Source organism: Cynocephalus volans, chromosome 12 (genome assembly GCF_027409185.1).
Source record: "Cynocephalus volans isolate mCynVol1 chromosome 12, mCynVol1.pri, whole genome shotgun sequence".
NCBI classification, from domain to species: domain Eukaryota; kingdom Metazoa; phylum Chordata; class Mammalia; order Dermoptera; family Cynocephalidae; genus Cynocephalus; species Cynocephalus volans.
Window position 1 is genome coordinate 5,135,612 of NC_084471.1, and position 13,552 is coordinate 5,149,163.

The 13,552-nt window shown below is 61.3% G+C and overlaps 1 protein-coding gene across 2 annotated transcripts in view; it reads left to right on the forward strand.

Annotated features, from left to right (window-relative positions):
- The window catches only part of WNT7B (Wnt family member 7B), a 47,544-nt gene extending 35,098 nt beyond the window's left edge, over window positions 1-12,446 (forward strand). For both annotated transcript variants that reach the window (XM_063076192.1, XM_063076191.1), the window contains exons 3-4: window positions 5,125-5,396; window positions 11,967-12,446. In XM_063076192.1, the coding sequence (XP_062932262.1) occupies window positions 5,125-5,396; window positions 11,967-12,446 (752 nt within the window). The remainder of the gene's footprint in view (window positions 1-5,124; window positions 5,397-11,966) is intronic.
- Window positions 12,447-13,552: the final 1,106 nt, after the last annotated feature.

A 13,552-nucleotide genomic window follows, 5' to 3' on the forward strand; every position in this document is an offset into this window, starting at 1 on the left:
GCGCTGCATCTGGCCGGTGCCCATCTTGGTGAGCAGGCTCAGAGAGGGTTTGTGACTTGCCTGGGGCCACACAGCAGATGTGCGACTCTAAGCCCAGTGCTGTCCTGCCCTCTCCACCCTGAGTCTCTGCCTTTCCCGAGCCTTGGGCTGGGGGTCCTGCGGGGCTGAGGGTGCTCACCTTGACCTGCCTGGGTGCCAGAGCTGGACTGCACTGGACACAGTGGGCTCTGCCTCAGGGACTGTTAGGACTCAGAAACCCACCCAGGGGCTTGCAAGGGCCACAGACCCTCCGTGCTGACTTTATCCAACCCCTCCCCTCCCCCGTCACCAGACATATCTGGAGCAGTCCCTGCCACCACGGCCACTGCCTGAAGCACATCACTTATCGACTTTGAGGCTCAGTTTTCCCAGCAGTGAGATGGGTCTAATCAAAGCGATCTTTTTCATGGGCTTGTTGTGGAGATAAGATAAAGTGACTCAGGGAAAGCACCCAGCCCCAGACCTGCTCGAATGCGGGACTGGGGAAACAATGTTGGGGGGCTGCACAATAGAGTCAGGCGTGGGTCCTGCCCACCACCCCTGCAGCCCAAGGGGCACCTGGCTAGGGCCCAGAGGAGGGTGTGCTCACCATGATGGGCATTCCAGGAGCAGAGAGCGTCCCAGCTGTGTCCAGAGCCAGGGTAGGGGTGGACACTTGGGAATGCAGGCAGGCGTTCGAGGCAGAGAGTGGGCCGCTGTCCACCAAGGCCAGTGGCAGGAAGCCAGGCGTTTCCTTTATTCAAGAATAGTTTCTGTGCACTGGAGGGGGCTGCACCTACCCACAGGTGGGCCCGTTGTTCACCCTGGCCAAGGTGGGCTTCAGGGAGTGGTGGGTGAGCACGGTGGGGTCAGGCCTTGGGGGCCTTGGGGGCCAGGCCTAGGCACTGGAAGTCATCTCAGAGGCCTTGGGAGCCATCGACAGTTGCTGAGTGAGGCCCATGGGGTCCAGGCTGTCTGCAGCTGGTGCCAAGGCTGGGCTTCTTCTCAATCTAGGTGCACACCCGTTCTCAGCTGGGGGGGAGCTCAGTAGTGCGCTAGCAGCTGGCAAGTGGCCCCAGCCAGGGCCCCGGGAGTGATTTGGGGAGGGAGACGGAAAGCTCAGAGCTGTTCTGCACTCCCTGCTCCACACCCAGTGCAGTGACCTGGGGCAGGTTACGAAGCCCTCCAAGCCAACGTCCAGGTCTGTGAAATGGGACGACGGTCCCTCCCTCATGGGCTGTTGTGAAAATTAAACGCGACACACAGGCAGCTGCTGGGCGCCTGGGCATCCCGCGGTCCGCGGCAGCGGCTCCCACCGGCCCTCACATTGTTCCTGCGGATTCTCCCAAACTACAACTTCTCTCTGCAGTTCACCTCCCCCTTGTCTCCATGGTGAGAGACAAGAGGGTTTGGCTCATTAAAACCAAATAAAAAAGGAATTAGCGGGAGTGGCGGCCGATGAGTAACCGGTGAGTAACCGAGTGTGAGCGTGATACGGGCACAGCCAGGTGAGCGCAGGAACCTGCAGAAAGGGCGCAGGAGGCCCCGGGAGACCCAGGGCGCAGGCCCAGCCTCAGCCCTACCACCTGCCTGGGGGCTTCGGGACACCCAGACGTCAGAGCCCCCGAAGGCCGGCAGCCCCTCTGCGGCGGGAAGGAGGAGGTGCCATTCCGGGGCCTCCGAGGGAACACACCTCTGTCCTCTCGCAGGGACTTCTGACTCCCTCGGCCGGGCCTCCTCACGTAATTGCACAATCGTTCGAGTTTTCTAGACTCCTGCCTCGAGAAGACAGCTCAGCCTCCCCAGAGATCCCCACCCAGAGTCCACCTGCTGCTCACCCCGCACCGAGGCCCGCAGCGAGGCCAAACACAGCAGCTGCTCCCCAGAGGGCTGCTCATCCCCTTCTCCTGTGTCCCCTTGCCCAGGGTCACTTAGCTACAAAGAGGCCACCTGGGGACAGAATGGCTTCCAACGACCCCCGCCCCAGTCCCTCAACCCCTCACTCAGCCTTTCTGAGCTTTGAATCCACTGCCGGGGTTCAAATCCTGCTTTAGCCATAAACATCTAGTTTCGTACTCTCTCTGTGCCTCAGTCTCCTCATCTGTAAAATGGAGTGATAATAAAGCCTGCCTTGTCTCATTGTCCTGAGGGTGAAAGGAGAACATACCTACGGGAAGGGTTGGAGGAGCGCCTGGCAGAGCTACGCCAGTGTCCATGGTGATGGTGACCTGCAGCACAGCTCTGCCAACCTGCTTCCCAGTGGTCCAGAATCCCCATCCCTTGTGCAGTCAGGGTGAGCTCCCTAAGATCCAAATCCCACAGCATCCAGTGTCAGCACCTGCACAGAAAGAGCTGCCTGCTTCACCGGGCCTTCTGGCCACCCACAATCTGGCTCACCCACTTGCTGCCTCCTCTTTTCTGACTGCTCTGGACTTCACCAAACTGCCCCACACCTTGACAGCTTTGATCCTGCTGTGCCCACCACCGGAGTGCATGCCTTCTGCGCCTACCACACACACCACAGACACATCACATACATGGACATAGCACACACCCACAGGGAGTTCATTCGTGTTCCTTGGTAAGACTTACCTTCCTTAAGATATTGCCTCCTCCAGGAAGCCTTCCTTGACTCCACCCCAGAGGCAGGGCAGGGAATCCTTTGAGGTGATACGACCCCCTGTGCTCTTCTCGCAGAGCTCTTCACTGGAATCCCCGCCTCATTTACTGCTCCTTCTCCCTGCCCGCGACTGCACCCGCAAGTTCCCGGAGCCTTTCTGGGGAGCAGCTTGTCCGCGGGCCCTGCCGGGCTTGGGCAACATAGACAGGGTAGGGAGTTCAGTAGCCCACTTCAAATCAATGTGCTTCCCTTCACGTCATCTTGACCAAATTTAGACCCAGGAGGTGGATTGCAATTTCCTCCCTGTCCCTGTCCCTGTCTGTCTGGGGGCCTCCAAAGGCACAGGGACCTGGGGCTCCTCCACGCCTCTCTAAGAGTGATTGTTGGCCAGCAAAGGGCAGCGCGGAACCACCAGCTGTGCGAGGAGAGCGGGCTCCCACGCAGTCGGAGGTCTGGAGGCCATGCCCTTGTGGGGTGCTGCCCGGGGCTGGCCCGCGCGGGAGGGCAGCGCGAGGTGGAAAGCGGCCAGAGAAGAAGAGGCTGGGCCGTGGGGCGAGGCGGGGAAGGCAGGGGCCTCGTGTACAGAGCTCGGAGGGGGTGGCTCTTTGCAGACTTGGATCTTGCTGGGGAGGAAGGGATGCTGGATACCACTCTCCCCTCAGTTCTTCTCAGAGGAAGGAAGTTTCCAGAAAGTTGTGCGACCCTCCCACCTTCCCCATGACGGCAGCCAGCCAGCCCACCAAAGTCTCTGCCCTGGGCTCCTAAACCGGTGGGCCACACCCTGGTCTTCTCCCTGGATGGAGGAAATCCCAGGGGAACAGGAGGGACCCCACCTACGTGAGCCCCCCAGCCAGTTGGTAGGTAAGGAGGTAGGCCCCAGAGCAAACGGGCAGGACCAAGCACAAGACCAGGCATGCAGTTGACACTCAATGGTTGTTCATGGAACAGGCCTGACTTGGCCCCTGACCTTCAATCTATGGGAAGTCCCCTCAGCCCCCAACAATAGGGACAGCAGCTGGCACAAGAGAGGCATGCAGCTGCTTGCAGGGTACTGGGCACAAGGCTGTGTGACGACCGTGTCCTGCGACTGGACCTGGGGCCCTGCTCTGTCTGTTGCTAGGACAGGTGGTGAGATCCCGCTCACCGGAGTTTAGCTCTAGGTTCTCCAGCAGTCAGCATTATTGAGCCTGCTCGGTGCCCACACGGGGCCAGGAACACAGAGACAACACAGACCCAGCCATGGGCAAGTTGAGAGGCACCAGGGTGGCAGGAGGCACAGGGCCCGGCCCAGGGCTGTAGACAGTGAAGGAGAGACCAGAGCTGGACCCGTCCATCTAAGGGGACTTTGGGCCTGTGGGAAGTTCCCACCTGTGGGCTACCCAGGTAGAGAGTCAAGATCTGGGTCAGATCTGGGACTGAGGGGTTAGGGCAGCGAGGACTCCCTTCTGGCTGGGGGTCTGCGAAGGCTGCCTGGAGCGGGAGGCACTGGAACTGGACCTTGGAAGGAGGTTAGGATTTGGGCATGGAGGGGAAGGGAATTCCACCCAGAAGACCATGTAACCCACAGGGGGTGTGAGCAGCAAACTGGAAGGATTGAGTCATCGCCCTGGGCAGAGCTGGGGAAAGGGCTGGGGAAGCCAGCTGGGCATTGGCTGGGGCTTTCTCTTCCCAGCTCAGTTGTGGGCTTGGTTCTGCTGGCAGTGTGGGGCTGGCAAAGGTGCCAGGGGGAGGGTCCTGCCCAGACTGCACTTGGAGCGACTCAGCCAGTGGCTCAGGGGATGAAGGAGGCCGGGAGCCTCGGTGCCCAAGTCTGGGCAGTTCCGGCACCCCTGAGCCAGGCAGGGGTGTTGGAAGGAGAGGGGGACTCAGGAGGCCAGGCCCTGGTGATGGGCTGAAGGTGGGTGGTCAGAGAGGCAGGCAGCAACAGACGGTAGGCTGCTGAGCTGTGTGAATTCTGCCTGGGTTCGTGGCTGGGGGGTGGAGTGGGGCCCCTGGGCTCCCCCATGGCCCTGACTTCCGTCTTCCAGGCAGGTGTGGCACCCACCTGGCTCAGCACAAATGACCCGTCCATGCAGAGCAGCAGCTGGGAGGCTGGCAGAGGGGAGGGGGCTGAGATGCAGACGCCCATGCCCCGCCGCCCCCGCACGGGCCCCCACTGCTCACCCTCAGGGTTGGAGAAATGGGGCCTCTCCAGCCCAGGCCTTGGGAACAGGGACAGAAGTTGACAATGGTGTTGCATGCTGGTGAGAGGGTCACAGCATGCACTGAGTGCCTGCTGTATACCAGACTCTGCCCTCACCCCCTTCTCGCAAGGTGGGTTCCATCAGCCCCACTCTGCGGAGTCAGAAGCTCGGAGAGGGCAAGTGACAAGCTCAGGGTCACACAGCCAACCCCTAGCCGGTGGCCCCAGGCCCAGCACTCCGTCCGCTGAGCCCAGCTGGCTCAGGGCTGGGGGCCTCACCGTCTGCCCCCGTCTCTGCCCGCAGGGAGCCGTGAGGCCGCCTTCACCTATGCCATCACCGCAGCGGGCGTGGCCCACGCCGTCACCGCCGCCTGCAGCCAGGGCAACCTGAGCAACTGCGGCTGCGACCGCGAGAAGCAGGGCTACTACAACCAGGCCGAGGGCTGGAAGTGGGGCGGCTGCTCCGCGGACGTGCGCTACGGCATCGACTTCTCCCGGCGCTTCGTGGACGCCCGCGAGATCAAGAAGAACGCGCGGCGCCTCATGAACCTGCACAACAACGAGGCGGGCAGGAAGGTAGGGCCGCGACACTGGGCCTCGGGTGGGGCGGTGGCACCCCGCGCGTCCTCTCTGAGCCTCCCGACAGCTGCAAGGGCAGCCTTGCTGCTCCTGTCCCAGAGGTGTGAAAACCAAGGCTCCAAGTGATGCAGTGAGGTCCCCATGGCTCCCGGCTGGGGTGGCAGGGCGGGGACAAGGACTTCGTTTCCACGCAGTGTGTGAGCTGGCCTGGGCTGGGGACCCCAGGCCACAGCCCCATATCCCTTGGTGTTCCTGGTTCCAAGGGCCACACCAACACACCAGGGAAGACTTCCTGGAGGAGGCAGTTTTTGGCTCAGATTGAGACACCCGGGGAAGCGACATTCCCAGGAGGCAGGAGCAGCCTGAGGAAGGGCAGAAACTTCGAGCTGGGGGCTCCCAAGGAGCAGCCAGTTTCGTGCATGAGGTGGGATGGAGCACAGGGCTGATAACAGAGGAGACTCAGGCAGGGACACACTGGGGAAGAAGTCAGGGCGAGCCAGCTCCGCCCGCAGGGAGATGAGGGCCTCAGATATTGGGCTGGGAGGAGCGGCCGCCATGGCGGCAAGATGGCCCAAGATAGGGCAGCCAGCCGAGTGGAACGCCAGCCCCGGGGGCTGCACACAGGGCGGCAGGACCTGAGGGGCTCCTGGGCACGTGACGGACTTGCCTTCCTGGGCGCAGAGAAGTTGAAGAATCTCTCTGCCCCAGGCACCGTAGCTGAGGCCACAAGTTGCTCACTCATTCACTCAACAAATTCTCCCTGCCCCTTCACTGTGCTGGTACCAGGCTAGGCATGGGACAGAGAGGAGTCAGACATGGCCCTGGCTATAGGAGCTAGTCCACAGGAGGGGTGTAGGGGCCACACCCAGGGCAGCATGAGCCCAGGAGCCTGGGGGAGAGAGCAGAAACTTCCTGGAGGTTGCGACACCAGAGCGGAGCCTTGAAGGACATGCCAGAGCTGAGAAGGGTAGAGGCAAGAAGGAGCTGGTACTTGAGGGGGACTGCAGGTGGCTCGGGCTAAGGAGAGCAGGAGGGGTGGGCAAGCCAAGGCTCAACAAGTAAGCAGGGGCCAGCAGAGAACAGGCCTTGGACACCAGGCTGAGGGTTTGACTTGACCTCAGAGATGTGGAGGTTGTCATTCAGCAGGTGGTTATTAAGTTACTGTGAAATAAATGAATGAACGAGTGGATGCATGGGTGGGTGGGCGGGGGGATGGAGGGATGAGGGGATGAATGAACGAAGGAATGAATGACACTGTCTTTTCCTCCAAGGACCTTACAGACAGCCTGTGAGCACCAGTCTCCAGGTACAGGCAGATCTCATTCCCTGCCATAATGGAGGCCCACTTGCCCTGGGAGGGCAGAGGAGAGTGTGGTTCACTTACCTGAAGGCATCTGGGAGGGCTCCCTGGAGGAGAAGGCGAGGCTGAGCCCTTGTGGGAACCACTATCCCTTGAATCTTTGTAGCAGCTTAGGTTCGGAGCAGCTTCCATCCCTGAGTGGAAGATCTCACTGTCTGCATTTTACAGATGAGGACAGTAAGGCCCAGAGTGTGCAGCAGACCCGGCCAAGTGGCCCTAGAGGCCAGAGCTCTGGTCACTGCTCGTGGGATGTGTATGCAGCAGAGTCATGGGGAAGGGCACTCCAGGCAGGGTGACAGGCATGGGCAGGGCACAGGGGCTCAGGCCATGGTGTGCTGTGCACCTCAGCTGGGTGGATTGGATGGGCCTCGTGGTGAAGGGCTGAGAGGTCCAGGCTGGATTTTGGCCTCTGGTCCCCAGGTGCTATTTGCAGGTCCTGGGACAGAGTGAGGCTGACCCACTTGAAGGCACTTGAACCAAGTGTCTGGTTTAGCTCTGGGATCCCATGTGAACCCCAAGGCTGACCTGGCTCAGGACTCAGAGGGGTTTGGTGACTCACAGGTGAGTAAATGTCATAAGAGAAATGGAGGCAAGAAGGATTGGCCCTGGGAGAGGCATGAGGCAGGAGATGGGGGCCCGGGGGAGCCAGCAGGGGCAGGGGGATAGAGAGGAGGGGCCCTAGGGCCCGGAGCATCTGGGGGCCTGGACTGGAGTGAAGCCATACACCAAAATGGGAACAGGTTGGGTGGGGGCAGGCCAGGCAAGGTAGGGCGACCTCAGGAAAGGGCTCTGGAGTGGTCAGCGGCCAGGATCCTCATGCCAGGCTGTCCCCGGCTGTCTGGGAGGCCCTGGCTGCCCCATCCCTCATCTTCATGGTGGGCATAGTACACTTTGCCTCCCTCCCTCCTGCTGCAGCCCCTCCAACAACCCCCGCCCCCAGGCAGCTGTGAAGCACACCCGGCCTGAGCCCTTGGAAAAGGCCAAGCATGGCGACCCTGGGGGTGGGGCGGGGGCCTTCTCCTAGCAGTACCTACGGTGCGGGGTGGGAGTGGGCTGGGGCTCTTCAAGGTTTCCATAAAGCCGAGTCCAGACCTTCACAGGTCCCCCCAGTGCTGGGGAGCCCTGGCCCTGATCTCGGTGCACCCAGGCCTGCCCCATGCCCTCCCATTTCTGCAGGGCAATGTTGTTCAGCGGGTCAGGCGGAAAGCAACTGACCACTGGCATGGCCACGTACTGCAGACTGGGGGCCTAAAACAGCACACACCTCTTCTCCCACAGTTCTGGGGCCAGACTTCCAAAATCAAGGTGTCGGCAGGGTCACACTGCCTCAAAGCCCCCAGAGGAGATCCTTACTGCCTCTTCCTGATCCTGGTGGCTGCAGGCCTTCTGTGGCTGTGGCTGCGTCACTCCAGCCTCTGCACGTGACCACACCCTCTGAGTCTGTGTCTCCCCTTCTGTCTCTTAGAAGGACACTCTTAGTGGACGTGGGGCCCACCCTGATCCAGGATGATTCCATCTCCAACCTTACCTTAATTACATCTACAAAGACCCCATTTCCAAATAAGATCACTTTCTGGATTCCAAGTGGACATGAATTTTTGTGGGGGTGCAATTCAACCCAGCACACTGGCCGTTCACCCCAGGCTTGCACGTGGCCTGGGCTGGTGTCTCCAGTGGGCTGGGGCCAGACAGGCTGATCTTGGGGCTACTAAACGTGCTGCTTCCACTAGACAAAGGCATAGCCGCTCATCCCCAAGCTCCCTGGAAGGCTGCAGTGGCCTTTACTGACCAGCTACTTGGTGCCTGTGCAGGAAGAGCTCTCGGGGCATCCCCTGTGGTTTTGCGGGCATGAGTGACCGGTGCCCAGATGGCAGCTCTGCCCCTGGTGTGTGTGCGACTGTATGAGGCAGGGGCATTGGGGCAGACTGAGGCTTTGCCTGGAAGCCATGGTTTCCTCCCTCTACATTGACCCAGTGAAGGCAGAAGTTTGTCCATCTGGGAGGTCTGGGGGCTGTTGTCAGGACACCCCTGGGCTCCTCTCCTTGGCGATGTGAGGTTGGAAGCCATCGCTGACCAGGACCAGCAGCTCTGGGAGCTGAGGGGTGGGAACCCCATTAGCTAGACGTGTACCATGTCTTGGCACAGCTCTTCCCTGACCGAGAGTCCACGACAGTCCTGCTGGGTGGGTATATCATTCCCCTTGTCTGGATGGAAACCTGATTAGGTCCAGGGAAGGGTGACTCACGCCAAGTCCAGAGCTGAGACACTGCCCCCCAGGCCGGCGGGACCACATGGCCACACTGTCGGCATCACGGGCCTGGTGGCTGATGAAACAGCTTTGTGTGACGGCCACATTCAGGCCACGCTGTGAGTCCACACTCAGAGGAGAAAGCAGGTGCGGGCCATTTTTCCTGGGGGTTCATATCCATGGAGAGGTCGGGCCTGGTGCTTAGGGTCGGGAAGCAGATGGGCATGAGAGGGGCCACGGGAGAGGGTGTGCAGGTGCCTCCTCCAGGGCCCCAGGCTCAGAGCTGCCTGCCCCAGGCTGTTGTGGGGATGCACATGTGGCCTGCCCCAGCTGGAGTATCTGGACACCAGGCTCCCCCAGGCTGGCTATAGCTGAGCACTGTTCCCAGAGCATGGGCCGCACCCTTACCCCAGTAAGGACACTTTCTTGAAACCCCCAATCCACCTCCCACACCTCCAGAGGCCTGGAGGGGAGGGCCCTGCCACAGCCCTTCAGCTCCTTTGGGCAGGGCGTCTCATGCTGGGCCCTCTCAGGTGGGCTCTGGGGTCAGCAGGGGCTGGTCTCAGTGCCCTGAGGTTCCGGGTCGCTGTTGCTCTAATCGCCCGGGTACTGGAGAAGGAAACAGCACATTCTTGAATCCTGTGATCACTTCCCCAGGGGACCCAGCCAAGCACGGATGCGGCCCCTCGCTCTGCAAACAGCTGCCCAATCGGCTTCATCTGCCGACTGTCACCAGCCTGGCTGTGCAGGGTCTGGACGTCCCCAGGCAGGCGGGAGGGTGCGGGCTGGGCTGCCTGGCCTTGATGAGGACTGGGAGATAGGGCCAAGAGGAGGGGAGGCAGGGAAGGGCTCAGGAGCAGGCAGCAGAGCAGGGGGCGGGGGGAGCTGTCCAGCAAGCCACAGCAGGGACACCGGATGGCAAGTCAGTCTTGGACCACCTGGCCTCCACACCCTCTAGCCTGGACACCCTGCCAGGTCTCAGGTCATCAGCAGCCTGGGTGAAGTAAACTGCTCCCGGCTGGGAACTCTGAGAGGGGCCACTGTTCGGTCAGCTCCTAGGGTGGCACCTGGCCTGAGCGGGCATCCCCAGCAGGCAATGTGGCCAAAGCAGGGGAAGCTTCCGGGTTTAAAGGGCAGGTTAGTGGAGGGAGGGGCTTTCAAGGGAAGAGACAGATCCAAGCAAAGATGAACATGGAGCCAGGGCAAGGGAGGAAGAAGACCAACTGGGGATGGGCAGGACCAGGGAGGGGGCTGCAGCAGGGAAGGAGGTCCCAGATATGCTGTCTCCTGAGGGGCTTCTCTTCACCCAGATACCCAGTCCAGACTCTAGTCCATGCCCTCAACCCAAATGTCCCTTGGTCCAGTCACCAAGCCCTGCGGTTCCAGTTCTGAATATTCCCCAAATCTACCCCCATCCCTCCTCAGGACCCCTGGGCCTCTCCCACCCCCAGCCCATCCCTGGTGGGGCATCAGCCTCCCCCCCACCAAGCCTCTCCAGTCTTTGCCCCAGGACATTATCTATGCAAAGCAGAGAATGACCCTAACTCCAGGCCACCAGCCTCAGGACCCCAGCACCCATGTGATGAGCACTGGGGCCCAATCTTCCCCTTCACGCTTGCTCGGTGGACAGCTCTCCAGCCCTCTGCTCGTGTTGAGCCTCTCCTGGAACATCCTTTGTCTAACGAGCTCCTACTCACCCGTAAATACCCAGTGTAGGCACCGCCTCCTCCAGGAATCCCCCCGCCCAGGCACCTGCACCCCAGCTGTGTTAGGCTCTCATGGGCTCCCACAGCACCTGATTTTGCGCGTCATTTTCCTTCTGTTTCCCATACTGGGCTGTGAGCCCCAAGAGTCCTCTCCGAGGCCCAGGGCATCATGCAGCCGGGCCAGGGCAGGTCTTCGGGCAGTAGCCATCTCTGCGGGGCTGATTTTCTCTCCCTTTTTTTCTTTCACTCATTTATTCATTCATTCATTCACTGGCAACTTCTTGTCTGGGCCAGAGCTGGGGACCAACAGCAGGTGCCCCGTGACAGTGGGTTCTGGCTTGTGGGGGCAGAGAGTAACCAAGCCCCCAGTAGGGCTGAGCCACCAAGGTGGGGCCAGCGGAGCCCCGACAGCTGACAAATGGCCCTTCTGCAGCTGTGGAGCGGCAGCTAATGATTCCCCATCTTTAATCAGGCCGCTGGCAGGGCCCTTTCGATCCGGGTAAATGAGTACCTGGGGTCAGGGCTGGCTCTGGGAATCAGCCTTCCAGGGCTGCGGAGGGAGGCCCAAGGAGAACACGCGCCCGCAGCCTTCAAGGCCTGTGGAGCTGGGAGTAGGGACGACGACAGCCGGCAGGGCCGTGCTGACCATGCACTCGCCTTCCCTGGCCACCCCTTCAGTCCTCGGCAAACGTGTAGCCAGCTCCATGGGCACACCCGGCTCTCATTAAGCAGCCATTTGTTAAGTGCCAACTGCATGCCAGGCCCTACACCAGGCACGAGGGTGGGGAGTGAGAGAGACGGAGGGGTGGGGATCTGCACTTATTAAGCACCTGCAGTTACTGGGCCTCCCCCAGCACCAGCTTCCCCCCCTGCTGCCCTGAGACCTGCAGCAAGTCCCTCAACCCCTGAGCCTCAGTTTCCTCATCAGTGCACTGGTGGTGGAATAGCAGCTCCTATTGGAGGGTTATTGTGAGAATTTAACAAAACATATTTGATGAATATACTCCAAGCTCCTGAATATCCTCACAGGACCCTTGTGATGTCCTGTGTGGTGGAGACCTATTGTCAACAGCCCCATTTAACAGACGAGGAGACTGGGGCTTGGAGGGGGGAGACACTTACTGGTGGTCACACAGCGGGAAGCAGAGGAGAGCTGGCCGCAGGGTCAGGCTGGAGGTGGGGGGCTGGGGGGCTGGACGGCGCCCAGTCCCACGCCACACCACGCTGAGTGGCCACCGCTCTGTCCCCCGCAGGTTCTGGAGGACCGCATGAAGCTGGAGTGCAAGTGCCACGGCGTGTCGGGCTCGTGCACCACCAAGACCTGCTGGACCACGCTGCCCAAGTTCCGCGAGGTGGGCCACCAGCTCAAGGAGAAGTACAACGCGGCCGTGCAGGTGGAGGTGGTGCGGGCCAGCCGCCTGCGGCAGCCCACCTTCCTACGCATCAAGCAGCTGCGCAGCTACCAGAAGCCCATGGAGACGGACCTGGTGTACATCGAGAAGTCGCCCAACTACTGTGAGGAGGACGCGGCCACGGGCAGCGTGGGCACGCAGGGCCGCCTGTGCAACCGCACCTCGCCCGGCGCCGACGGCTGTGACACCATGTGCTGCGGCCGCGGCTACAACACCCACCAGTACACCAAGGTCTGGCAGTGCAACTGCAAGTTCCACTGGTGCTGCTTCGTCAGGTGCAGCACGTGCAGCGAGCGCACCGAGGTCTTCACCTGCAAGTGAGGTGGCCATTTGCACACCCGCCCTGCCTCCCTGCCCGGGCACTGCCCGCGGTGGCAGAGGTGGCGGAGGAGAGGGAGCCCCGGGTGTAGCAGGACCCCCGCCGGGCCCACACCCTGTCCCCGCCCCCCAGGGCTCCTTCCTGCCTCCCCCTCTGTCACCTCCCTCGGCAGAACAGCGCCCACTGCCCGCCGAGAGGGTGAGGATGATGGTGCTGCCGCCCCGACGGGCCCAGCACGTTCCTTTCCTTTTCTCTGGAAAGTGAACCCCGGACACAAACCATCCTGGAGAGCAAAGCGACAAGACTCTAAGGTCTCCCCCCCTGCCCAGTGGCACAGACACTGAAAAGCCACGCGGCAGGTCACTCTCAAGACTGTTTCCCAAGCTGCATCCGCCGCTGGGCCCCGGGGCGTGTGGACTGATGTTGACAAGAATTATTTATGTTTTCTTAGTATCAGAAGAGGATTCTCAGCACTGACGCGTAACCGGTCCTAACTGCGTACCCCGTGGTCGCCCACCCCCTCGACACCCGCTCTGCTTCCTCTCCGCCCCTGCCCCGCAGATCTCAGGTGGCCTGGGGTTGGCAGGGACCACAGCGGCTCCCAGGCACGCCCTGGTGGGGAGGCTGGGCGTGTGTGGGTCTCACCAGCGAGCTGGGCGGGCAGTTGGCGTGCGACAGCCCCAAGAGGGCCTCGGAGGACAGCCACGGACAGGGTCCTCTGGCCCATCTGCCCTCCTTTTTGAAAATCATATCAAGCAAATCAAAATATCACCTATGTCAGGTCCCAGGAGTGCCTTGTCCCCTCCTTAATCCTGTCACCCTCCCAGCCTGCCACCGGCCTGGCACCTCCAGTTTACAGAGCCCCCTCCCATCCTGAAGCTATCGTGACCCCCAAGGCAGTGCAGCAATGGGCTGGGTGGGCAAAGTCGGGGAGCAGTCAGAGATGTTTGCCCTGTCTGACAGATGGGGGCACTGAGGCCCAAAATGGTGCGAAGACTTGCCAGAGACCCTGTGGCTGTGAGTGGAGACTCCCACCCAGCCCAGGGCTCCTGATCCCCAAGAACACACCCTGGGGATGCCCAGGGTGACCAGAGGTGGTCCCCATGCC